At 41.9% G+C, this 27,074-nt stretch overlaps 1 protein-coding gene across 3 annotated transcripts; it reads left to right on the plus strand.

The window, feature by feature from the left end:
* On the plus strand, positions 1-26,822 carry si:ch211-236l14.4 (SITS-binding protein). 3 transcript variants are annotated; one of them, XM_087842932.1, is made up of 11 exons: positions 1-315; positions 396-1,058; positions 3,857-4,028; positions 14,152-14,359; positions 14,531-14,681; positions 19,645-19,842; positions 20,448-20,716; positions 20,797-20,933; positions 21,324-21,445; positions 23,917-24,096; positions 24,213-26,822. In XM_087842932.1, exons 2-11 carry the CDS (start codon positions 588-590, stop codon positions 24,384-24,386), a joined length of 2,082 nt encoding a protein of 693 aa, XP_087699058.1. In that variant the 5' UTR covers positions 1-315; positions 396-587; the 3' UTR covers positions 24,387-26,822. The 3 variants fall into 3 exon arrangements, with proteins under 3 accessions (XP_087699058.1, XP_087699061.1, XP_087699062.1); XM_087842935.1 differs by having other exon boundaries at positions 1-1,058; XM_087842936.1 differs by lacking the exon at positions 24,213-26,822 and having other exon boundaries at positions 20,797-20,929; positions 23,917-24,017.
* The last annotated feature ends 252 nt before the right edge of the window (positions 26,823-27,074 follow it).

Below are 27,074 nucleotides of genomic sequence, written 5' to 3' on the forward strand. Positions count from 1 at the left end.
TTTACGCATGGAGAGCGCAGGGAGAGTCTGGGAGCACGCATGGGGGTCCCTCCCTTCCAGGCTGCCCGTGGCCTCCTCACCCCGGCGGGCACCTCCAAGACTCTGCCAAGCCCCCTTGATCCCCTATTTCCCCCTCTCTACCTTTCCTCTGAAGAAACTACCCGGCGTTACGTCAGAAAGTGCAGGACAAGCAAGACAGCGTCTTAGGAGCTATTCGCAGGCATTGCTGCCAAACCCTACTTGAGGCTGCCTAAGAGCTCACTGCACCCAATGCTATTTACAAATCCAATCCTTTTAAAACATCAGCAGTATGTGGTAAGTCCGTTATTCATTCATATCATTTTATTTCTGCGCTGGGCTTCTTTTTTTTTCTCACAGCTTTCCTCACATGACAGGTCTCTGTTGCCGGCACAATTGCGCAAAAACCCAAAACAGCAGTGTAAACCGTGTAATGATAAAGAGTAGAATGGTTCACACTGTAGCTTCACTGAAAACACCATGACATGATGAAGCAACAGATGATTTTGACGCTCAGAGATTTCTGCAGCATTTTTACTCTTTGACTCTTTGCTGATCTCAAAAACAACATGCCCCACGCTCGAAATAGGAACCCTAGCCCCATCCCAGAGGTAACATGGGATACGGGATTGAAGGAGATGAACGAGACCTGGAAAGGAGCGATAGCCTGTCTCGGGGTTGCCGTCTTCTTCGTAATGACCATCGGGATCATATACTGGCAAGTGGTGGACCAGCCCAACAAAAACTGGATCCTTAGGGGAACTTTCAGCGGACTGATTTGGGAGAGAAAAACCCACTCGCTGCTCATACAGACCCTGACTGAGGATAAGACCTACGTGGAAATTGACGTCGGGAACGTAGGGAACACCGATATAGAGATTCCCTTCGTGAGGAACCTGTGCTGGCTCAATAAAACTGAGTTCTGCTATACCTGGGACTCGGTGGCCGAGGTGAAGATCTCGCTCGAAGCGAATGAGGATACGGAGACGGAGTGTTACAGCATGACTTGGGCACCGGTACACTGTCATGTGGAGCTGAAGGTAGTGTTTCTCTTTATGTGCACACGAAATACACAAATCACAGCAAAATGTGGAGTGCAAACCCAGTTTTGCACCTTATTCAGGCTAGGAACATTAATGTCCCCCTTTGTAGTTTGTAGTTTGCGGAATGACATTGCCCTGCTTTGATGACAGCCTATTTCTGGTGCACAGCGTGCAGCAATTTATAAGCAGGTCCCTTTGCAAAGTAATATAAGGCAGTTTCTCCGTCAAATATTATAGAATAAGAACTTTAAAAGCATATCAATAATCAAGAAGAAAAAATGTATTTCACTCACAATCTGTTCATATAACTTATTAACGGAAAACAGAAGCTTTCAAAATGGTAGAAATCTCCTTTTAGAAAAATAATTGGAGAGTTAAATGTGTTTCTTGCGGCATACGTGATTAATGATATCGTTTTCAAAGTGCAATTCTGGCAAACGCAGGATAAATGTTTTAAATTTGTATAAATGTTTTTAAATTTAACTGGATTTTTATATTGATCTTCAGTGTATGGGAATTATGTTAAACTACGTGAAACAAGCATGCGCACATACAGTGTTCCTTTCCTTCTTTTTAAAATTTATTTATCTGCATATTTGTCACACTTGGTACTTGTTTCAGATAATCAAGCTAGTTTTACAATTTCATGTATTTTAGACAAAGATAACACGAATAAATGCAAAATACAGTTTAAAATGATGCTTTTATTTATTAAGCACAAAAACGGTTTGGCAAATAACAGTTGTTCAAACCTAACTGGCCTTATGTGAAAAAGTAATTGCCCCCTAAACCTAATAACTGCTTGTATCACCCTTGGCAGCAAGAACTCCAATCAAGTGTTTATGATAAGTCTTAGTCATCCTAGTAGTTTTGGCCCACTCTTCTGAGCAGAATTGTTTTAATTCAGCAACATTGAAGAGTTTTTGAGCATAATTGACTTTTCAAGGTCACGCCAAAGTGTCTCACTCGGATTAAAGTCCAGACTTTGACTAGGTCACTCCAAAACCTTAATTTTTTTTTAGTTTTTTGTAGTCATTTGAAGGTGGATTTGCTTGTGTATTTTGGATCATTCTGTGCTTGAGCCTCAGTGAATAGCCGGACAGTCTCTGGTAGAGGTTTTCTAGGAAAAAGCAGAATTCAAGCTTCCATCAGTAACTGCAAGTCGTCCAGGTCCTAAAGCAGCAAAACAGACCCTCATGATCATGTTTGACTCTTGATAGGATGCTCTTTTAGTGAAATACTCCGCTATTTTCAAGCCACATGTAACGGGACGCAAACTTTGCAAAAAGCATTTGTCACATCAGTTCACAGAATGTTTTTCCCAAAATTTTGGGGATCGCCAAAATGTTTTTTTGCAAATGCAAGATGAGTTTTTTTGTTCTTTTTGGTCAGCGGTGGTTTTTATTTTGGAGCTCTCCATTGGATGGCATTTTTGTCTAATCTCTTTCTTATTGCTGAATAATGAACACTGACCTTAACTGAGGCAAGTTAGATGCTATTCTGGGTTCTTTTGTGATCTCCAGGACGAGTTGTCAGTGCACTCTCATCGTAATTTTGGTAGACCTGTCTCTTCTTTTTCAAGTTTTCTCCATTTGTGGATAATGTCTCATTCTGTGGGACTAGAGTTAGAGTAAGAGGGGCTTGTTTGTCTAATATTAATTTTTTTGGGATTATCTGAAACATAAGTGTGACAAATAGACAATAAAGAAATAAATAAATCAGAAAGGGGACCAAAAAATTTGTCAAATCGTTGTAGGCGACTTGTTATGCTTCATTTCTGTCTCTTTCTAAAGCCATTTAATTAACTACACTGAGTGAAGTACTTACTGCACTTTCCCCTGCCTTAATCGTCAGAGGCATTTAACTGTTGCAAAGTTTGGGTAGGTTAATCTGTCCCCACTGGAACATTCCTCGACTTAACTCCCTGTCATGTGGTGTGACTGCTCACAGAAAATCTTCTAAACCAAAGTCACATTTATTTTCACAATTTCCAAAAATCCTGCCCAGAGCCTCTCAGGTGACTACTTGGCACCTGTTTTGAAACTGCTTAATGGAGCCCAGATTTGCTGACGTGAAAAAATAAACTTAAGTTCTGCGTATTTGTCTCTTGAAAACAGAAGGGAAGCATTCGTTTAAAAAAATTAAAAATTCTCTGACGCTCAATCCCTGCATTTTTTTCACTGATAAACCAGATGTAACCTTAACTGACACTGAACTTCAAATATTACATTAACTCATCCAGTCAAAAAAACATTAATACAATGCTTTTATGAATAATGTTGTTACATTTGTAGCTGTTTAAATTAAAGTAAAATCCTAATTTGAGAACAGAAATGAAATTTATTATGGACTGTAAGTCTCCTAAAATATTTAGATGCTCTTAAATAATTTGTTCTTGAGAGTTGCTGCCCTATTGCATCAACTGCTGTACTTCTAATTTCCATATATTTACCACAGAGCAGGGATGACAACGAAAAACTTTCTGTTCTATTCTCTTTTCTTTTCTTATTATTTTGTCAAATACTGACAAAATGTTGGTGCCCTTTAGTGAGGTTGCTAAAGTGTTTTAAAACCAAATTAAATTTTTTACCCTCTCCTCACAAACATTACTCTTTCCATACTTAATTGAGCTACTATTTTAATAATATATGGCTTTTTATAAAGTTAATTGAATTAGTTAATCACTGTTTTATTTTATTTTTTTCTTGTATGCAAACATTTCACTCTGGTTTTCTTTCCCTTTTCCCTTTAATGTGTGATTGCATGTATATTTGCACATGCGTGTCTTTATTCAGGACTGCTTCTCCATGGCCAACATATCCTGGTACGGGGGTGCCAGTGTTCGGGGTCAGACTTGGCCGATCAACGATCAGAACGCCACGATGCAGCCCTTCATCGTCAGTGATCTGAAGGACAATCCCTCTGGGTTCGGCTCTGCCCTGGAGCGCTACTTCCTTGGCTCATCGGGTAAGAGGTCACTGATGGGATTTGCTCTCGATCTCGTCGTTAGCAGTGGACTTAGAAATCTTCTCCACGGCTATGTTATTACAAGAAAAAAGATCTCCTCAGTAAGGATGTTGGCAGTTTGCCACGCTTGCTATTGGTGCAGCGTTAGAACAAGAACAAGGACTCTTGAAACTTGATCCCACATGAGTGGGTATACCATGTGTGGCGTGAATCCCAGGGCGCGAGGGAAGCCCTGTGGATGTTGTTGTGTTGTCCTACCCTTTTCAGCCCCTCATGTAAGCATTTATGCTTGAGCTGGCAAAAATGGTCCTGAAGCAGCGTCCCTAAAACACACACAACATACTAGATAAGTTGGCTTCGCCACAAAGATAGTGTGACACGATGCTGGCTGTGGCATGTCAGTTTATTAATTCAGAGATTAGAGTACAAAGGCAATCAAGCCACCTATAGCATCTTAAATTAACTCTTAGGAATACCAGAGTAATTGTCTTTTGTTTCTATTAACAGAGCAGGTTGGATGGAGGCCCTGCTGACTCTTATAACTCACCAGGTTATTTTGAGGGTGTTAGATTTTATCCTCGGGGGTAAGGGGGGAGAGGCAGGGGCTGTTAGCGGATGTGAATGGTTAATATGACTGATGAAGAATCTCTGCAGAGAGTGTGTGCATGTGCGTTTACACAAATCTCATGGACTATGGAGATTCAATGTGTCTTTGTGTTGGGTTGGTTTCTGAGCTACTGCTTAAATAAACTAATCTTTGTTCCTATTGAATTTCGATATCAATCTGAGATCATGATTATTATTATTAGCACATTGACATTGTTCAAAAAATCTTTAATATGCACATATTATGCACTCATTTCTACATGCAGGCCTTGGGTGTAAAGTGAATATCTTTGAGCTCTGTAAATGGTTTAGGATTTAGCTGTGAGTAACTACACAACTCGAATAACCTGCCACAGGGAACGCAGTGACATCACCCAATAAGGCGACACAAACAATCACCGATAATCATCGACTTCACTGATTGTTAGCACTAGCTTCACTCACAGTCATTTACATACTGATGGAACCGCATGCAACCGCATATACACACATATATCTTTTGCTACGTTATGTAACAGTGACAGGCTTCGCCTGAGAGTCACATGACTTAAATCCCTTTTCCACCTTGTGAAAGGATGGCAGTAATTATTAGGACCCCCGTAACCCTTTGTTTATCTGCTTAGCTTTCCACCGAGAGAAAAACACACACGCACACACATGCAGCCAGAGATAGCATGAGATCCCAATGAGATCAACTGTTTATTTGTTGCCAAGTAACCTCTCACAGATACATAGCCCCAAACATAGCAAACTGATGCTCAGCAATGACAATGATGCCTGTTGGAGCATTAAAGGTATATTTAACATGATATCCTGCTTTAAAGTTCAAGGATGTCTTTGTTTGGCTCCAGGATTTGCATAATGTGCACATTAGGCCCGAGACAAAATGTTTTTCCATGATCAAAGACATTTTCCAAGCATTTCAACACTTCTCACTTTCAGATATTGGACATTGGAAGTTTCATGTATTTTCCTTATTTGCCAACAACATAATCAGTCTGATGTGTGACAAACTAGTAGCTTCTCGGTCTATTTAGTAAAAGAAGTAATTCGTGTAACCTACAGCACATTTCATCACCAACAAGGGCTTTAACCTTCAGACTTGTGTGGTCCTTTGCTGCAAGTAGAAATGTTGCACCTGCTGGAACTGCACGAAAGAGCTGTTCTCTCCGGTGTAAACTTGGTACATTTGTGAATTAGCAGCCACTTTTACAAAAGGCATACGAGTTTCAGAGGCAGTCCAGTGAGGTACTGTGTTTTATTGTCAGAACTGACAGCAAACGGACACCTTCTCAGACCACATCACGTCACATGCCAGACAAATCAATCCATCCATCCAGCCAGACATTTATTTTCTTCTAGTAATGGAATTCAGGGTCACGGGGGGTTGGAGCCGATCCCAGCTGTCATAGGGCAAGAGGTGGGGTACACCAAGGAAGGATCAAAAGTCAGTTGCAGGGCTATCACAGAGAGACAGGCATTCATTCACATTCACACTTTTGCCAATTTAGAGTCGCCAACCAACTCATCTTGCATGTCTTTGGACTTTTGGAGGAAGCCAGAGTACACAGAGTACACACAATGAGAACATGCACACTCCACACAGAAAGAAGAGGAATGCAGTTAATATCCAGTTATGGTTTAATTCCAGTGTAGTTTGCATACTCTATTAGTATCTACCATTATTTTTATGACCCCTGTTATAGTCTCTCTACATGTTCAATTTACATTTATATTTTGTACAAAAATATTGCATTTTACATGCATCAAAATGAATTTGTGCTCATTTTGCTGCTCCGGGCAAAATCTGTATAGAAAGAGCATTTTGTCAGTCTTCATCAGCTGCGTTTATCTTCCTTATCTGCCCAGCAGCTCAGTCCAAAGAACCACATGATATCTCAGATTAAAATCCAGTGTGATTATGACTGTGAACTAGGTTATTATAGTTAACCAAAACCAAAGTAAAAGCGTGGAAAAACATTCCAGTTAACTAAAACGGAACTAAAAAGCCAGGCTAAGTGTAAACGTCTGATACATTAATCAAAGAATATAGAGATAAATTCAAATGCAAAGGTTTTGGGATGACTACATTAATAGAATCTGCTGCTTTAACATTATTATGGCTGTACTGTCACGTGTATTCCAGTGTTATTGAAGTCGAGACACTGACAAATACCCGTCATACTATTAAAAAATAAGCAAACTCAGCTTGGAAAGAAGCCAGAACTGAACTATAAATGAAATGCAAATAAAAAAAACTATGGAAAATTCAGCTATAAATCTTATAATGTGTTTGAGTCATAACTGCTTTATTTTTATGGATAATAGTATTGGGACAGGAAACAATTACAGAAGTTTTTTTGGCAAAGAAAATCCACATTCATGTGTGGATATCATTATAGAGATTTGTGAGGTTACACAACCGTGTGAAAGTTTAATTAGAGAAGTGATTTGTTCCTGCTTTTTTTCTCTTTTTTTGCACTTTATCAAGTCTAATTGAATGCAGCTGGAAAAATACTTACAGAAATAATAGAGAAGAAATTATATCATATATCACTGGTTATTAGCATGCACAGCTCCTCACCCCTTTTCTTCTCAAGAAAAGTTGCTTTTAAATCCAGCTATCTCCACCAACACTCAGCAAACCGTGATTAGGATAGTGCTTCTCAAAAGGAGTTAGCTGCATGCACACAGCACCGTATGCGGTCATAGACACACAGTACACGCTGTTCATGTGTATTTGAAATGCAGCGATATGTCTGCGCCAATAAATGTGTATTGTAATGTACAGTAGAGAAAAGCTGGTATGCATCATCAGTGCTCAGTTTCATTTTGGGGTGAAAAACAAGAACTCCAGTGTTGTTTTTCATTAAAAAAAAAAATTAGCAGTATTCCAATAGTAAAAAAAGAAAAGTAAAACTATCGCCACATGTCTTTACTTTTGGTTAATATTATTTATTATTAATGGACTGACAACACTTTCATCTTAGCTGTCTTCATAAATCTGCTTTGCAGGAACAAACATACAGTTAATGCAGCTTTAACGTAACATTAGGCTTCACGGCTGTTTGAACCCGCTGACCGTTGCAAGAGTCCTGTCTACACTGACTCTAGTTAGTCATAGCTTGAGTTATAAATGTTGTGAGCAGTATAGAGCCGTGGCTGACATTAAAAACTTAAGAGGACTCCTGGGGATAGTTAAAGACCATGGCAGACAGATTGAAATATTTGTGATAATAGAGCTTATATGTATGGTAATTGGTGATATTAAACAGAGAATCAAGAAGACGGGTAAAGAGTAGCAAAGTAAAGCCAAGGTGGAGAAACTGGATGAAAGAGATACAGCATGCCACCATGCAGCAGAGTGACATTTGAGAGCGTTTCCAACTGGAGGAACTTATCACAGCCACACCTGTCTTTAGCCATTCAAAAACACAACTGGACTAGTAAGAACAGATTAGCTATTAGCAAAGTAGCATCCTAGATCACATGCATTATAATGGCATATTAAAAGAGCTACAGCTAGAGGTCCGAAGGCTTGACATGGGAAAACTGCATGTGTTCAAAAAGATTGTTATTGTGTGCTGCATGTGGGCTTAAAACAATACTAAGTAGACAAACCAGTAACAGATGAAAACTGTCTCTTTATTTGTCTCCTAAAATAACAAACAAAATGAAATAGATTATAATATAATGAGATCTTTAGCAGTAATGGGAATACAAGCGGCGGAAACGATTATTTGAAACACATTGATTTGAAAGCAAAGTAGCCATTTTTGTCCCGTGTGTGACTAATTAACACGGCGGGATTTATGTGTAAAATAATTGTTGGATGTTGGCACACAAGTGAGAGGTGAATTATTTGCCAGAAATTCTATTCTCATATATAAAAGACTTCATTTTTCCATGGCCTGTATCCAAATGCTTTGTACTGAGCTGAAGTTTGGCTTTCATCTTGAGTTTCCAACTTGTTATTACAAACGTTTTTAGTTTTTTTAAAAATGTGATTGTGTAACTACTTTAAATTTCCCCCTCCTGTTGTGCTCAGCCAGCCAGTAATGAATCTAGTTTTTCTTAATAGATTTTTTTTTCATGAAGAGAAACACACCGAACACGCTTTCTCCAAGATTCCTCGCAACAACTTTACAACAACTCTTTAAGATATTACACCACTTCCTCCACATGCACACGTGACTTCTGTCTCTAATATAACGGAGCTTTATGTTGACAAGGGATAGAACAGTTAAAGCTAAAACATGTTTCCATTACTCAGTTTCATGGAAAGCAATAGAAGAGGAAGGAAGGAAACCACAAAAGAAAAACAGATAATTATCAAAAAATTTTAATGTCGTTCAGCAATCTGAATGCAAGGTATCCAAGCTATAAGCTTTTTACAAATGTTTTGGAGATGCAAAGACTAAATACACTCGCTTTCTCCTAACCAGTAATCAGTGTTGGGGAGTAACGAAATACATGTACCGCCGTTACGTATTTAAAATACAAAATATGAGTAACTGTATTCCGTTACAGTTACCGTTTAAAAAGGTGGTATTTAGAATACAGTTACTTTGTTGAAATAAATGGATTACACGGCGGTACTTCCCTGTTTCATATTGTGGCGGGTCAGGACTGTTTGGGTTTTGTTTGCAGTGTTGCCAACTCCTCAGTAAGGAAAATCGCTATTGGCTGTCCTAAAAGTCACTAGAAGTCGCTAAATGACGTCATCACCTAATTTGCATAATTGGTCATGCTAATGTAATTGTAATCTATGTTGTTGGAGAGAGAAATAACATTGTGGAAGAGACATAAAGTGAGTAAAAAACGTCCTAAATGCATTTAGAGTTTATTTAGAACTACAAATTAAATTTCTTTTAGCAATTATTGTTTTTTTTTAATGTCACAATTCCAACCCTGCTCCTTAATCTGGGCTTGGACGGCAAAAGTGACCCGAAATAGGCACTCTGGTGGAGTTACTTTGTGTGTGTGTGTTTATAAGTAGTTTTAAACCTTGTGATCCACAAAACAGCATAACAGTAAAAGAGTAAAAGAAGAAATGACTGCGTTACAGCACCCGCTGCTTGTTGAGAGTAAAAGCGATATGCGCTTTCATGTCTTTTTTTTAGCGACTTTTTTTTTTTTTTTAGAAAAAAAGTCGCTAGGGGGTCTAAAAACTCGCTAAATATAGCGACAAAGTCGCTAAGTTGGCAACACTGTTTGTTTGACAGCTACGTTCTGTTGTTCCAGGCGGCAGCGTTACGGTTGCCATGGTTACAGGGTGACCCTCTCTCTGCGTGTTTCCTGGGTGAGAGAGGCCTTTTTGTTGTTGTTATGCTAAGCTAATAGGCAGAATGCTACCGGTATAGCTCTAAAGAATGTAGCATCATAGGCAGTGTAGTCCGTGCTGCAGGGAGAATGGACTGCCATACCCGTTATGTGTCTGTGAGCGAGGGAGGGAGAAAAAGGAAAAGTACGAGCTGTCATCGAGCAAAAACGGGAGCTGGAAGCATGTAAATATAATAATAACCACTGCAGCCAAGAAGAGAGCCTGACGAGCCCAGTTGTAAGTAAGCTATTAAGACTCGACTGTACACCGTGTTCGTGTTTTCCTCCAAAAACAATAAGTTCTGTTGGAGCAGCCTTTCAACGCCTCTCTCTGTCTCTCGCTAGCAAAGTTGACCCAGACAACAAAGTAAAGCTAGTTTTCGGCTACGAGCCCGACACGAACCCACCGTATTAGCCAGAGGTCCCTTTACTACGGTTCGGAGCCGCGGACCTTCAGTAACAGTAATAAATCACAGCAATAGTACATTCATGTAGTTGTAAACAGCATGATAATATATTAAGTAATCCAAAGTATTCAGAATACGTTACTCTCATTGAGTAACGTAACGGAATACGTTACAGAATACATTTTGGGGCATGTATTCTGTATTCTGTAATGGAATACATTTAAAAAGTAACCTTCCCAACACTGCCAGTAATTGAAAGCACAAATAAGGCTTACGGAGTACCAAAGAGTAAGAAATCAGAAAAGAAATCAGAAAAGAAATCTAGCTCTCTTAGCTGTGTTCTTAATTTTTACTAAATGTCTTCTCGTTGGAAAAGTTTTAAAGAAGATTTTCTTATTGGTTTTTAAACCAATCCGAGATCAAGATGCCAAACGTAGGACACTGCTCCAAAACGCTCATCTGCGTTGCTCAATAGGTCACGAAGAGGTCCCTGGGCAGCTGCCCCGAAACCTCGACACTCCCGGAAAAGTAAGATGTGAAACACTTCAAGAATGACACCGTTAGCCAGCTGAAGCTTTGTTAAAAGCAAGCTGTCATCTCCTGTATGAGAGAACTACTGAATGAAAATCACCCCACAACATTTTCCATAGTTGACCTCTTATACTTTCCATGAAGGACAACAGGCAAGAAACAGAAGAAAGACTTTTTAAAGGGTGTAACAATAGGACAGCTTCTGTACTCTTCTTATAGACACGTAACTTGCCTGTGGTTGCTCAGGTCATTTCCCTTTCCTTACTTTAACCCTGAGCTTTAGTGAAATCTTTGTTTAAGTGAGAATGTCAAAATATGAGTTTAAACGGTTTGCTAACGTCACCACTGAAGCCAAACAAAAAGTATTACATCATCGGCTCTCGCAGTTTTTAGAGTTTGTCTAATCCAATCTGCTAGTATTGAAAAGGACACATCTGTAATGTTTGTGCAGAACACAGTGTCTCACCCTTGAAACAATAAAACTGATTGATGATAGGAGTAGAGCAGAGAGAGCCTCTTTAGTGTTTCATTATTTCTTCAATAAGTGGGATTGGAAATTTACTACAATGGCAATGTCCCAGTTTTGTGGCCATCAATTTCTTGAGGTTGGGCACAAAAACGAAATTTCCATTGTTAAAGAAGTACATGCCAAACACACACAAACTCGCACACCCGCACACACAGGGTTAGTGTTTGAATGCACATTTTTTTTTAACCCCTAGTCAGGTCTGTAAGTTTGCACGGTTGTCAGAAAGAACAGGAAAACTATGACAGGTAAAAGAGTGCAGTTCATCTGGTCCACAGCAGCAGGGAGTCATAGAGTAGCATTTTCCTTCAGACCAGCACTCTGGAGGATCCCAGACGCCACATTAAAACCTTAGCGACCCGGGTGAAGGTGCACAGGGTCTGCTACCACCTACAGATGTTGAGGTCAGACTGAGCGAAAGTGAGCAAAGAGCACTGTTTCTCTTGGAAAGCTGCAGTTGCACATTGAACAAGGTGCGCATGAGAGACGTGTACGTGAGAATTCACGTATGTGCACATATATCTGATGGTTGTTTGATTTGCGTGTCGACAGCTACAAAACTGAGAAACGTCAATCAGATCTGTACAGCAAACGTGTGTAATCTTTAAATTAACTGATGCTTTGAAGGCGAGAGCATATTTTCCACCAGTCACAAAATGTCACTTTTTGAGAGCTGGTAAAAAAGAAAATGTATTGAATTTTTTGAAATTTTTAAGAAGCTGCTTTAAAAATCTCCCTCACCTCCTGGGTACACCACTATGGGAGCAACTTAAGGCTTCAAATCTTGTTCATTTTCTTTAAAATGATCATAAATCCTGCTAGCATACGTTGCGTCTTACAGAGCGTAATAAATAAACAGGATTAGAATGGTTTGGGAGGGGGGTTGTTTTTAAATGAGAAGCTCCCTGACAGGAAAAAGGCACACCAGTGCGTTCATAGTGTTTTGACTAAGATTTTATAAACAGACGACAGGATTTGGTATACTTAACTTTCAAAAATGCACGTTTAATCCGAGATGGAATAACAGGTACGGCAGTTCGGGATCAGTTTGTCTCATTTCCTCGAGGCTCTGCGGTGTCATTTCCAACAAAAATTAATTATGACTTGAGAAGGCAAATTCAACTCCGTTTTCCACTCTGTATGCACTTTAGTAAAAGCCACTGTTTGCAGCTTCAGCAGCACATTAGTCTACGAGGCTTCTTGCTGTCTGGTGTAGTCCTTTTGCGTATGTTTCCACTACTTTCTTTCCACTTCCATCCTTCTATAAATCTTTATAATTTTCTCTGCAAACCACATCACACACCACCATACTCTTTCAAAGCACCTTTGCCTTATCAATTTTCTTCTCTCGCGTCCATTCAACTCCTTTGTTATTGAAAATATTTCCGTATGTCAGAAATACATCAAATTAAATGTTTATCATAAATATTTCCTAAATAAAATCTGCATTTATAAAATTTGTAACAAACACGTGGATGTTGACCTAATACCTTGTGAGAGGCAGCTGAGGTGTTACCAGTATCTCTTTGACATTATCCATTGCAAACACGTGGGAATTACCCTGTGGCTGAAGGCTCCTCACAAGGCTTTTAAATACTGATCTCTGAAACTATTAATCTGATTATAAACTGGTACACGAGTATCCCGCCTGCTCCTGGTCCCTGCTTCCATGAGAACAGTAAGCCCACTGAAACTAGAGAGAGCAGCTGAAATGAGCCAACGTCTCACCAGTTTCTCAGACTGTCTAATCTGTTCATTGATTGGTCACAAATCTTAAACCCCAGTTTGGTTACTTTGAGCAGCTTTTGCAAAATCTCAATACGAGGTCAGGGTCTGTGTTAATGGCTCCGTTTATTAAGATGGGACAGAAACATAGCCAAGCAGAGCACAGAGGAACTGAAGGTTGTTAAAGCTGGGAGGGAGAAGGTGGGGAGTCAGGTTAGGGGAGAAGTGGTTAGGGTTAGGGTAACCTGAGATGAATGGGGCATTCCTTCCAGGGCAACTACATCTGCAGATACAATTTTCAGCTACACATAATCTTGTCATTATGCAAGCCATCTGATGGATTGTATGTGCATGCAGTAGCAGAAATCTAAAGAGGCCCCCTTAACTGCAAGGTTTTAGAAGGATAAAGTAGAGAAAAATCATCTTCAAATCTTCAATATTTCTGGTAAGTTTTGTTATTCGGAGAGGGAACATGCACGGGACATTCAATGCTCGTGTTTGCCCAGAAGCAAGCATAATGGACAAATAAAAAAGGTTTCTAACCCTGCCCTCAGTGTTACTTTCCAGGCTACCTGAATCTCATTTCACTGGTCTGCAGTGTAACCTACCTACTTAGAACTTGCCAGCAGTTTCAGGGTAAACTCATCCAACTGTGTGCTGCTATATCTCATTCTGGGGAGTGTTTTTCTTACATCTGAGTGGAGCAATATCAGCTGACACAGGCTGCACTCTACCTCCCACAACACTCCATCCGTCATACTCATACTGGTCTCAATAACACTCATGCACTATGTCATATAAGTGGAATTTGCAATGGACTGTCTTATTTGCGCTGATGTCTGCCTCTTTAAATCATAACTGTTTGAATTACCTGACTTTTCCTTCGCATGAGTGTATGACCTGGACTGTGACTTTATATTGCAGCTGTTTATCTGACTCCTTAAAGCAAGGTTTCAATTGCTTTATGATGACCGACGCCCATTCTTGTGTGCTTCCTACCATGCAGGTGTCGCAGTGCTTGTATCTCCTGACATCCCCCTGCAGCTCGGGCTGGACAGCAGACAGCAGTTCTGCCTACAGTCACTTCCAAGTATGGAGCGACTCCCTCTGCAGTACACTGTGTGTGTGGCCCACAATGTAAAAGCTGCTCACCAGGAAGCAGTGCAACAGCTCTGGGAGCACAGCAGGGAGCTGCCCAACATGAAAGCACTGCGGTTAGTTCAGTTTAGATTTAGATTAGACCAGATGTAAATTTCACTCTGCTTCACTTCTGGTTATTATAACAGCGGTGCACTGGTGTGGTTGGTGAGCACCGATTTAAACTTTAATCTCGCGAGCCAACTGTGTTTAACTGTTCCAGTGTGATTCCTGTGTGTGTGCCGCAGGCTGCCATTCTGGAAGCTGCTCGCCAACATGGACTCGGGGCCGAAGGTGGAGCGGGAGATGAGGACTTTCTCGAATCGTCTGAAGAGACACCAGCTGGGGGAGGGAGTCATCAGCCTCAATGAACATTCCACCAACCTCCTTTCTGATATGGTACACGATGCAGACACACACTGACTACTGAACTGTGCTGTGTCTTCTCCCAGCCTTTAAAGGCTGTGACAGAGTTAAGTTTTCATTATGAAAATATTCTGCAAAGGCAAGCCCAATCTGGGTTGGATAAAAATCCCACTGGGTAAACCGTTTAAATGAAATAAAAAATAAAATTAACCCACCAACAGGATTTAACAAATAGTGGGATAGGGATTGGTAACACGCTCTGTCTTGACAGTTTTTGTATGGCAGGTGTGAGCTCTCATATTAATAAATGGATCATAAAAGGTTGCTGTTTTCAGCATTTTCGAATGCAACCTTTGCTTTATCGCACTGAAGTGGACATTCCTGGTGGCTCGGGCCACCTGCTGCGGTCCTGCTGCCATTTGACATTGCAGGTATCAACTGATGGAGATATTAGAAGTTTTGCGGGTGCAGGCATCAGCTGTATTTAGCTTAAATTTTTATTTAAACATTACAAATATAGTGTGTTGACATTATAGCTGGCTGCAGGGGCCATGCTTTATGTTCAATTCTACTAGTCTGTTGATATGAGGTCTTGAAATGAAAAGCCAGTTCATGGAGTTTCTATTTTCAGTAGAAGCTCTCTTCTTTTACTAAGCCTAGAAAAGTTTATGTTAACCCAGTGACTAGAATTAAGATGTGTATATTATTCTTTTTTCATTCATCTTCATTTCTTTCGCTGCATAGCTGCAGATTTTCATAATCCACTCCTTCAACCACAGAGGTAGTGTCAGGTTTTGTGTGGAGGCGAGGAAGGAGGAACCCAAACGCAGGACTCGCAGGTAGGTGAAGCCTGGTGGTTTATTATGATGAGCGGATGAAACAGGACGTGCAACGGAGGGCTGACTGAACTGAAATGACTGAACTGGCTGGATTGGAAACACGGACAGCGTACACAACATCAACATCAATGACACGACAAAGAACTGGTGAAACCGAGGAACTTAAATACACAGGTTGAATGATGACAATGATTGGAAACAGGTGAGCACAGGGATGAACATAATCTGACTAATGACACAAGAGACAAGCTGACACGGGGAAAAACAGGAAGCGAGAACATTAATGTGGCGAACTAAACTGAACATGAACAAACTGAAATCACTAAGTCAACGACCCAGGAACCCTGACAGTAACCCCCCCCCACTTCAAGGGCCGGCACCCAACAGCCGAAAAAAGAAAGAAAACAGAACAGGGGGGGGCGGAGAGGGAGTCCAAAACAAAACAGTTCAGGTGGGGGGCCACGCGGCCAGAGACTGAGCCAAAGCAGTTCTGGTGGGCAGCTACGCCGGCGGCAGTGGCGACTACTGAGCAGGTCCAGTGGGCGGCTGCGAGGAAGACGGCGGCGGCCACTGAGCAGGTCCGGTGGGCGGCCGTCAGAAAGACAGCGGCGGGTACTGAGCAGGTCCGGTGGTCGACCACGCACGGCGGTGATGGAGGGGCGGCTGCAGGAGACGGCGTGGGAGACGGCGGGTGCGGAAACCCCTGGCTGGAGACAGGCGGGTGCGGAAACCCCTGGCTGCGGTGCGGCCTGGCCAGCGGGTGCAGAAACCCCTGGCTGAGGAGCTAGAGAGCTCACAGCTGGCTCTGGATGCTGTGGCTGCAGGTCAGGAAACTGAACAGGATGGTGAATGAGAGACTGGGTAGGAGACTGAACTGACTGGACCACAGGCGGTGGGAGGATGGGTGACTGAGCTACAGGAGACTGAGCTACAGGAGACTGGACAGGAGGAGACTGGCGGAGACTGGACAGGAGGAGACTGGCGGAGACTGGACAGGAGGAGACTGGACTACAGGGGACTGGAGGACAGGAGGAGACTGGACTACAGGGGACTGGAGGACAGGAGGAGACTGGACTACAGGGGACTGACTGGACAGGAGGAGACTGGACTACAGGGGACTGGAGGACAGGAGGAGACTGGACTACAGGGGACTGGACTGACTGAGCTGGAAGCTAAACAGCAGGTGAGTGAACTGACTGGACTGGGGAGGCTAAGGGATGAACAGAGGTTGGTGAGGCTAATGGCTGAGCTAACTGAATTACTGAAGGGGATAAAGCTGCAGCCTGGGCTAGTAAAGCTGGTGCCTGAGCAGGGGACAGGTCCGCTAGCCTAACCAGGGAAAGCGCTAGAGCATGGAAAACTGGATCAGGAGGTGGATGAAGAGGTAGACTAGCAGGGGGAGAGGCTAGCTCTTCCAAGCCTCTAGGGAGGTCAGGCTGGGTTGTGGCTGCCCTCAGCCTGGGTGCTGGGACAGGTATGGAAGGTGGCTGGACGCCAGTCACACCCACCCGAGGAACACGGGTGCAGGAGTGGACTGGGTCGCAGCTGCCCTCCTCCTGGGAGCTGGCACAGGTTTGGGTGTAGGCTGACTGATAGGGGTGGAAATAATGACTGGGTGTGTGATACTGCCAGGTTTATCAGGGATTATTCTGGTCCTTCTGCCACCACTATTCACAGTCTTTGGGGGAGCAGAGCAGAAAAAAATCTTCCCAGTCCACATCATCGTCCAGGAGGGAAACTCCCCATGAATCAGAGATGAGTCTATTACACGTTTTAAGTGAAGAATCAGACGAAGAGTGCGAAAAACAGTCACTGGAACTCACCACCGGGAGTTGCTCAAAATGGTCCATATTACGCGGGGTAAACTGAGCCTCTGGCGCGGGAGCCTCCGTTGAGCAGAGTTGGGAGGCAGAGCCACTGTGGCATGGCGAGGTTGGAGGTCCAGTGAATGAGGCGGCGGGTGTGTGAGCGAGGAGCGGAGCGGCGAGAAACGCCCACTCTCCGCGGCAAATGCTCCGGTGCAGGTGAGGCAGCAGGTGGGGGAACGCGGCGTCTCCGAGGCCCGCCCAGAGCCAGGCGAGTCCCCTCGAAGACGTGCTCTCTCTCCGCTGTTTTCCCCTGAACTCCTCTGCCCAACGGGAAAGCGCTGCCTCCTGCCGCTCATAGAGGTCCGAGTCCGCTGGGTTCCAATCGTGTCTTCGTGGCACGGGTCATGTCATTCTGTCAGGTTTTGTGTGGAGGCGAGGAAGAAGGAACCCAAACGCAGGACTTGCAGGTAGGTGAAGCCTGGTGGTTTATTATGATGAGCGGATGAAACAGGACGTGCAACGGAGGGCTGACTGAACTGAAATGACTGAACTGGCTGGATTGGAAACACGGACAGCGTACACAACATCAACATCAACGACACGACAAAGAACTGGTGGAACCGAGGAACTTAAATACACAGGCTGAACGATGACAATGATTGGAAACAGGTGAGCACAGGGCTGAACATAATCTGACTAATGACACAAGAGACAAGCTGACACGGGAAAAACAGGAAGTGAGAACATTAATGTGGCGAACTAAACTGAACATGAACAAACTGAAATCACTAAGTCAACGACCCAGGAGCCCTGACAGGTAGTAAATCTGGTAAGAGTTCATTGGTCAGAGGCCCACAACTGGTCAGAGATAGAGATGAAAGAGTTTTCTTAAGTGGATCTCCAGAGCACTGGAGGCAGGGAACAAGGGAGGGAGGACAGGTTCAGTGAAATGTTACAACATAGAAATACAAAAGCCAGATTAGGTTTGTTTTGGAGTTTTCGTTTTTTAGTTTGTTTGTTTGTTTGTTTGGGTTTTTTTGCCCAACAGAACTTAGTTCCACAAAATGCCGATCAAATCTCCAGGACACTTTGTGATGCCTTACAGCTTGTAAATGGGGACCTTCATCATCAAATATGTTTTCAGATATTCTTTCAGCTGCACATTCATACAGTTCCCTTCCCTAAATGCTATTGCAAACTGCCTGGTAACAACACCACCGGACTACAGTCAAGTCAATCCGTGTCAACACCTGGTGGAACCTGGTGGTGTTCCATTACAAAACAAATATAGTTGAGAGAAGACAAACAGAGCCTTTCCTAATAGGTATTAGGTTGCTCTGAGTTTGGTAACTGCAGGATGGCAAAGAACTGGGTGTGCTGAGATTTGAAGGGACCTTAGCCAACTAGAGCAAGTAATCCCAGCTTGATGCTCAGATATGACCCAGACTGTACAGCAGAAGACCATGCAGGCAGAAATGCAATCAGTCGATAAAAGGTTATTGCCAGGCATCCTGTTATATACGTACACACTGGTAATGTTTCCATTGCATTTTTAGTAGTTGTGAAAGAACAGAAACATAATAATAATAATACAGAATAATACGCAATCATGATGGATGGCTTTATTTGGTGAACAACAGTTCACTACTTTTCTGGTAGATCAAGGATATTAATCTCCAGTTTTGTTGGTACCACCTCACTTCACTCCCCTCATACTTCAATAAAGAACCAGCCAAGCGTAAAATCCTGCATGGAAACTTACAGAATTAACACGTTAGGCTGTGTAGAAGTGTGGCTAGCAACAATGATCCCCTTTCACTCCAGTTTTACAAGAGTCCATACATTTTCAGTCACTCTGTTAATTTTTATTTTACAGTTTCCATTTTACTCTGCAAGGACTGGCATCAAAGTGATTTGGTTATTAATAGGTTTGCATTGTTTCTCATTTTATTACATAGAAAATAAAGTAAATTTTTAGAATAAAAGCATTATTTGGATTTCTTTGCATTTTACTTCTTTCTGGATTAAAAAAAAGCAGAAGAAATTAATGGTTAGTGGGGGGAAAAAGATCTAAGAAATTAAACAATATGAGCTAATATAGCCTTTCCTCCCACAGCTATTTTACATATGTTTTGTCTTGTTCCACGGTTATGTAATGCAAAGTTTCAGTTTGACTCTTAACATCTAATTCCCAAAGGACCCTAGCAAATGTCAAATGGTTCTGACAGAAGTTGCATTCTCAAAGCTACAATTCTGCAAAGCAACTTTGCAAAGGTGTATGCTAGTAGCACCGTTAAACTATTAATGCAGTTATTTAGAATTGTTGTCTGTCTCTTTGTCACTTTGCAGGACCATGACTACCTCAACAGCAGGAAAAGGGGGATGTCCAAGAGACTGACCAGGGACCTCCCACTTGTCAAGCTTCTTAACATTTCCATCACCATGTCCCCTTTCCTGGGGGTGGACACCACACGGTTCCACACCTCCCTTATTGATGGCACGGAGGCCTACTGGCTCAGTCTCCCTTCAGCCCCTCAGGGACAGCTGGTGAGGCATGAGAGGCACACACTATCATATTGTAAACCACTTAGATAGAGATTTATGTAGTCAAAGGAGCTTGCAAAGAAAAGCGTCTGGACTTCTTTAAGTTACTTTAAGCTTATTTTAAGTTATTTTAAGCGTCTGGACTTAAAGAAGTCCAGACGCTTTTCTTTGCAAGCTCCTTTGACTACGATGACCTGGATGACTGAGAACCTTCACAGACATGAGATTTATGTATTTTCATTTAGTTTGTTGTTGTGGTAGGCAGTATAAAGAACCCACCGCATTTTTATTTCATGCTAAGTACAGTTTTCCCTGACAGTGAACTTTCCTCACGCTACTAAAACACTCTATTCGGTCAAACATGAAACCAGACAGAGATTTGGGGATATTTTCCTCCTGCATTGCAGACTCTCTGCATTAATCAGCTCCAGTTTGGTCAAATTAAAAAAAGCAATGCAATGCAAATGCAGTAGGACTAAACCAGGAAATCTATAATTGCAGCAGCAGTTGCACTGCGGTTTATAATTAGTCAATTATCCACAGAGAAAATAATAGCAGCGTAAAATAAACACCAATTAGAATGCAGTTGCCTCTGTCCCTCTATCCAGATCCCTGTGATGAGTCAGTGGCGAGGAAAGTTCTGTGTAAAGCTGAACATCACAAATCCAGGAGCAGTGAGCTGGTTCCTGGACAGGGTAGGAGCCCTTCAAGCCCATTTAGGGATGGAGTACGTCATGCTGGAAGGGGGCGAGGGGAATCTGTTTGAGGAGCAGGCACTGCGGCCACCGCAAGCTCTGGGTGGAGACAAGTACATCAGCCTGCTGGCTGACCTGGCCACCAGGATAGGAGATTCCACCATTATGACTGCAGGGACACGGTAATCTGTCAGCTGATGCACAATGACATTGCTTCCCGTAAGGCGCATTTGTGTTTATTAGGACTTTTTCTGTGTCTCAGGTCCAGTTACAAGCCACTCTTTGTGAGGATGACCCCCCTGCAGTCTGATTGGAGCCCGATGGGTCTTAAGGCCATCATTCCCAACCTGTTGCACCACACTTTGCTGGGATACAACTTCCTCATTCCTGATGCAGTAGGTAATACGAGAACCTATGGGTCCCTTTTTTTATCACATAGTGATATTTTTGCCTTTTTGTGAGAACTGAAAAAAGCGCTTGACTAGTGTTGCTTTGGACAAAGCTGGGAGCTGTCAGTAAAACATGGGCCTGATATAACTGCCGTGAAACATCTTAAATTGTTCATTAGATATGAGGTATGATAGTTTTAATACAATGTTATAGCCCACACTAGCTTGCAAAACACCAGTAATTAATATGAATCAGATCTAAAAGGATAAATTGATCTTTTTCCAAAATAGAGAAGCTTACATCATATTGCGTTGTCTTAAATCTGCAAATTAAAAAAGCCACACGAGCATCAAGTACCCACTGTTTAACTGTTTTTGTCTTTTCTCTGCCTCTGCACAGGTGGCTCTCTGTCTGGAGACCTGGTCACAGATGAGGAGTTGTTCATCCGCTGGCTGGAGATTGCAGCCTTTCTTCCTGTTATGAGCTTCCACACACCACCCTGGATCTTCGGGGAGGGCCAGGTATACTACCGGTCTGCCTCGTGTAGCCACCCGGCAGCAGCCTGCGTTGGGTGCCATTACAGCTGTGTCATCCACATTAGTGACAACCTAGCAGGTTCACATTCTGCTCATGACTTGCTAACCAGATTTTCGCTTGTGAAGATTTACTGTGGAGAGATCAAGTGTAGCGAGGTGTGAATGCTGCCAATTAGATGTTCTAAAAGGGGGTGGGAGATTATCCTTCCTTCCCACACGCTGCTGATGAAAAAGGGACCTTAGAGAAGTGGTTCATTGGCCCAACAGCCAGCCCTCAATTCTGAGGGTCAAGCGCTGAGAAGTTCCCACCGATTCTTTTGCAGGGGAGCTAGAGGACTGCTGAGACCTGATCTATCAAAACTCAGATCTGACTCTCCCCTCAGCAGGAGGGGCAGGACTGAACCATGAACCTCTCCATGGGAAATGAGGAACACACTATTCACCATGCACAGCAGGAAAACAAAGCCTTAAGTCTCTGATGACAGGTATTGATGCTTTTGACAATGTGTTACCAGAGCTCAGGTTCCTGAACAAAAAAACGCTTTATGCTTCTGCAGAGGAAGAAGGGTAATGCCCTCCCTAACCCCCCTTCCCCTCCCGCCTTTCCTCATCTCATTCACCTGTGGTTACGAGTCCATCTGGTCTGAATTACAATCCCTATTCTAGATTTATGGCTCGCTCTCACTCTCAAGGGCCACTTCAGCAGGAATGATAATGAATTTGAGGACAAGTCTTGGAAAAATACTTTATTGTGGCAATTAAGATTTCCATGAGTAATTGACAAGTGTGACAGAGTGGGAGTGATCAAATGACATTTTTTCCACTAGGAGGGAGCTGAAGTAGCAAAATATATTAGTTGTGACTTGTGTTGTGTGAGAAAGATAAAAATAGGCCTTTTCGGACGGCGAGGCATTTGACAGCAGCAATGTTTTCCATTTTGGTCTCTTGCATGGTCTTCAGTTCATAAACCCAGATGAAGTGAGAGCGGGGAGATATTTTAGTGGAGATAGACTGTTGCATTGCCCGTGATAAATGACTCTTTTATAGACATTTTTGCTACAGTTTTAAATGTGGTGCACCTTTATTTCCAGAATGTGTGAGACTGCAGTCGGTCACAGACAGGTCACAGCGGCAAATACGTTGGAATCGAATAGCAGCAAAGCCTCAAAGCCACACACATGCCTGGCTTCTCAATTAGGGAAAGATTCACTCAAACCAGTGGCTCATTCCTACAAATGGTCTCAATCCCAAGTCATAAAAATACATTTTTTTATAGAGGCGGTCAAGTTTTGTTTTTGTCGTGAGACTCTGAAGAGGATGTGACCCTTCCAGGAATGCTGAAGTCGTTTGGGCAAAGGGAGACAGCACAAAGACTTTTGGCAGAGTTAAGCCCACTAAGTCAACAATGAGTGACTGTTGAGTTGAGTCTGCGTGTAGAGATGGCACAAATGTCCTTAGCAGACCTCACTGTCAATATTTTTCTTGTACTGAAATCCTTGCGGTGGATGATTTAGTTTAGGAAAGGGCTGGTCACTGGTTTCAGTTACTCTGTTGATCCAGATTTCTTGAAAATAGATTCTTTGGATGAACGATGTGAAAAAGGCCTAAGTGGTTCTGAATGAAAATACTGCCCAAGAAAAAGGCAACGATGGATTTTAATTAGGTCGTTATAATCCTAATAGTTTTTGTTTTGTTTTTTTGTTTTTTCTAGGGATGCAACGATACCAATTTTTTCAAACCGATACGATACCGATACTTGGATCTGAGTACTTGCCGATACAGAGTACAAAAACCGATACTTCTACCACACACACAAATACAATTAATTGGAAGACAGGTTTTATTATATTCCCTGCCGATAAAAAATAAAATCTTAAAATCAGAGTCTCCACATTGTAATTTTACAAAATATCACTGAACTATTGGCACTGTCTGGGCGGTTGGGAATTTTATATCGCAGCTCGAGTATGCTGAGAAGAATCCTATGTTTTCCACGGCCAGCATTGGCTGGTCATCCAGAGCGATAAAATGAGTCAGAGCCTCTGTTATTTAAACTGCCCGTGGAAATTCTCTTGACATTTTTCATCACTTTTCCAAAACCTGAGTTAAAGTTGGCTGTTTAGCCTAGCCACAGCAGCCTCCAGTTTCTCTTTTTTATCTGGAGCCGCCAGTCTCACTCGCCTAACCCTGTGCCTGTTTAGCGCGGGATGTCCCCCTAGTGGCCAATCTAAAAAACTACAACAGAAATGACCAGCCACCCTCTGATTAATGAAATAAGTTAGTATCGGTTCATGGTATCGGTTAACTTTTACGAGTATGAGTACACACACATTTTACAGTATCGGCCCCGATACCCGATACCAGTATCGGTATCGGTGCATCCCTAGTTTTTTCTTTTTCTTTTTACTGTAATCCACAATAATGTTTGTTCTCGTGTCTCAAATGGTAATCCACAGGTGCTAAACCTAACTCGGAACTACCTAACAAGGCACCAGAGGGATGTGGCGCCGCTGATTGAAAAGTATGCAGAGGAGTGGCAGGAGACAGGAAACCCCATCTATCGCCCAATGTGGTGGCTCAATCCAACTGACTCCATGACCTTTACCATCAATGACCAGTTCCTCATTGGAGATGAGGTCAGTTAATGGAGTTCTGATGATGTGGGATCTAATGCACTTGGCATGTTTTAGCAACTTCAGCCGTATCCTGATGTCACGCATGTGCGATCTCCCTTATATGTGTTTATTTTCAGGTGTTAGTGGCACCCGTGGTGGAGAAGGGGGCAGTGCAGAGGGATATATATTTACCTGACGGGGGCTTTCAATGGCAGGACAGTCAGAACGCACGGGTGTTCGACGGGGGGACGTTCCTGCACGACTACCCTGTCCCCCTGACGGAGGTGGCTGTTTTCTTACGGAGGAGCTGACTCGGATGACTGTCCCACAGAGTCACGTGATTTATCCTGTTACTGTTTTGAATCAAATTCTTTTTTTAGGTACTTGTGCTGTTCTTAACTTGCACTTTTCTACTAAAGACCATTGACCCTGCCTCAAGTGCTGCCTTGAGACGATTTGTAGAAATATAGATATGTATATACATTTTTTTTTTATACTTGCACTTTATGGTTCAAATTTTTTTTTCCTTTATGTTATTTGTCTTCTTTTCATTTGTTTTTTTTTTTTATGCTGAATGGTTTTACCTCTTAGTGATTTGTTTCTGGACTTTTTCATCCACTCTGCTGCTTCTTTTGTTTGTTTGTTTGTTTTCTTTTTTTTAATGGTTCCGGAGAAGTATGTGTGTTTACATACTGCATTTCTACAGTCTTTAAATTTGTAGCTGCTGTTGGCTCTCTTCATAAGGAGGAACAAAGCGAGCTCCTTGTTTGCTTAAAAGTATCTGAATTTCTCAAGAAGACCAAATGAAGATGCAGAAAGACAAGGAAGGCGGTTTAAAAGGGCCTTTTGAGAGAAACACTTACTGGCGGGAAAATTAACACAGGAAGCTACATACAAGCACCATGGTACCATATGTCTTGCTCACTCTATGGAAAGGCTCTTACTTGAACTCATCAGGCCAAAGGGCCGATGTTTTATGAAAGATGAATGTACCTCAAGTAACGGATATGAATTGCTTTACAAAGTCATTAGACACAACAGCCTATCACCCCATAATTCATATTCTTAGAATAGTTAAGTCATAGACATCCATGAATGTCCCTTTGTACTGTATGCTGATGAACTTGAGGCCAAGCCACTTTCATCGTAACTTTGCATATATTTAAATTTTAGATTAGACTTTAACCTGCTGTATCAAGCGCTTTTAAGTGAGTGCCTCTTTCTTTACTGACTGTTGATGTGTTCTTACATGTGAGCCGAATTAAGTTGTAAAGACAACCTTGCTGATGACACCACATGGGTGAAAAGGAGATTTTGTATAAATACATGTAATCAGTCCCTTTTTATCTGATAATCTGACTGTGACATCACTCCCATTCATGAGTATGAATCCAGCAGCAGCAGCCGTGAGGCTCAGTGAAAGACTTTGGACCAGGTATAAAGATAGTTTGGTCCAAAAGATGCAAAATCTGACTTCCAATTGTGCTAAAAATCACTCTTTTGGAGATTTCTCATTTGTCTATTCTGTACAAAAACCGAAATGGAAAAACAAAAAGTTGTATTTTTGTTATTTCTTAAGCCTATTTTACTGAAACCGGTAAATTTATTTTCCAATTTCTATGCAAACGTTGAGTGTCTTCAGTTTATAATTACTTGATAGGAACATATGATTGATGTGCCATATGATGGTACTTTTCTACCTACTACTACTCTCACCATAAAAATAAAGTACAAAACTTATATTTCTCCAAATGTTGAGCCACATCAAATAAATACAATGCTCTCAGTTGTAAGCATAGCATGTTTGCATATGAGAAATTGGCTGTTTGGAGAGAAACAAAGTATTTGCGAAGGATTCAATTGCTGGAATTGTTGAAAGAACAGATGTGCAGAGGCCCACCTGACATAAACCTTCATGAGTAATTCAGTCACATCATCACATAGCCTACTCTCTGGACTATCTTTACACTTCTATCACTTTCTTAAGTTTAGTTGTTTACTTGTAAAAGCTGTTTGAACCCAGACTTAATGCTCTAAGCAAATGAAATGTAAATGAGACTGATTCTATTTTTTGATTATGTTTAAAATCAGTCCAAGAAGAGACGTAATCTTTATACCCTGAAGCTCGGCTCTTTATAGTCAACTGTCAGTGTTGCTTTTTTTTTTTAAATCAATTTGTTCCATAAAGGAAAATCTTAAATGGCAAACAGTGAGGATACAAACTCTGGAAACTTACCATTTATCTCAACTAAATTGATTGTGTAACTTTGATCTAAAAAGTTTACTGTATCAGCTCAAACACTCAGGTCTACTGAAGTTTCCTATCAGATCACCAAATGTCTTAGTGCAACGCTGTATGTTGTGAACACATTAACGTCTTAATCTCTCCTGGGGCAGAATGTACAATGGACACACTGTGATTTCCTATAGCCCTTCATGTGAAGAGCTTTTCTTTTTCCCATTATATAATGCTGTTATGGAATGCTTTGGTAGGTCAATGTAGGAGTTGCAGGAAAAGCTTTGTTGTGTTATTCCTTCCCTCTACAGACTGAGTGAGCCATGTGCCTTAATATGCCACAAATCTGGACGACACCGGCGTCTAGATTATTGCAGTATCAGCAATGACTGTAATACAATGACTGTGCCATTACAAGTGTTTTTCTCTCTTCTGTAAATCAGATAACATAGAATGACAAAGTTGCAATAAAGTTTACATTTTCTTACTTAACTCATCAAGTTTGCATTTGCTTCATGACATACTGGAGGCCACATTCAAGTGGAGCTGCCAGATTTTAATTATTATTACTTCAGATTTTTTTAGTTCAAATCCAATCCTGAAGTTTGCACATTTTTTTCTGTCTCCATGCTGGTTTGTGTTTGACTGTGCAGGCAGTGGCAATCTGCAGTTACACCAATCAGGCGCAACATTATGACTACTAACGGGTGACGTTAATAACACTGATTGTCTCTTCATCATGGCACCTGTTAGGGATATATTA

The sequence above is a fragment of the Neolamprologus brichardi genome, chromosome 7 (genome assembly GCF_056152115.1).
Source record: "Neolamprologus brichardi isolate AB-2024 chromosome 7, ASM5615211v1, whole genome shotgun sequence".
Lineage (NCBI taxonomy): Eukaryota > Metazoa > Chordata > Actinopteri > Cichliformes > Cichlidae > Neolamprologus > Neolamprologus brichardi.

What these genes read in the sequence shown, in the direction of transcription:
- si:ch211-236l14.4 (XM_087842935.1), top strand. Translation starts at nt 588, where the DNA reads ATGCCCCACGCTCGAAATAGGAACCCTAGCCCCATCCCAGAGGTAACA. An exon ending in CTACTTCCTTGGCTCATCGG is followed by an intron (nt 4,029 to 14,151) that starts GTAAGAGGTCAC and finishes CCTACCATGCAG; the next exon opens with GTGTCGCAGTGCTTGTATCT. An exon ending in GGATCTTCGGGGAGGGCCAG is followed by an intron (nt 21,446 to 23,916) that starts GTATACTACCGG and finishes GGTAATCCACAG; the next exon opens with GTGCTAAACCTAACTCGGAA.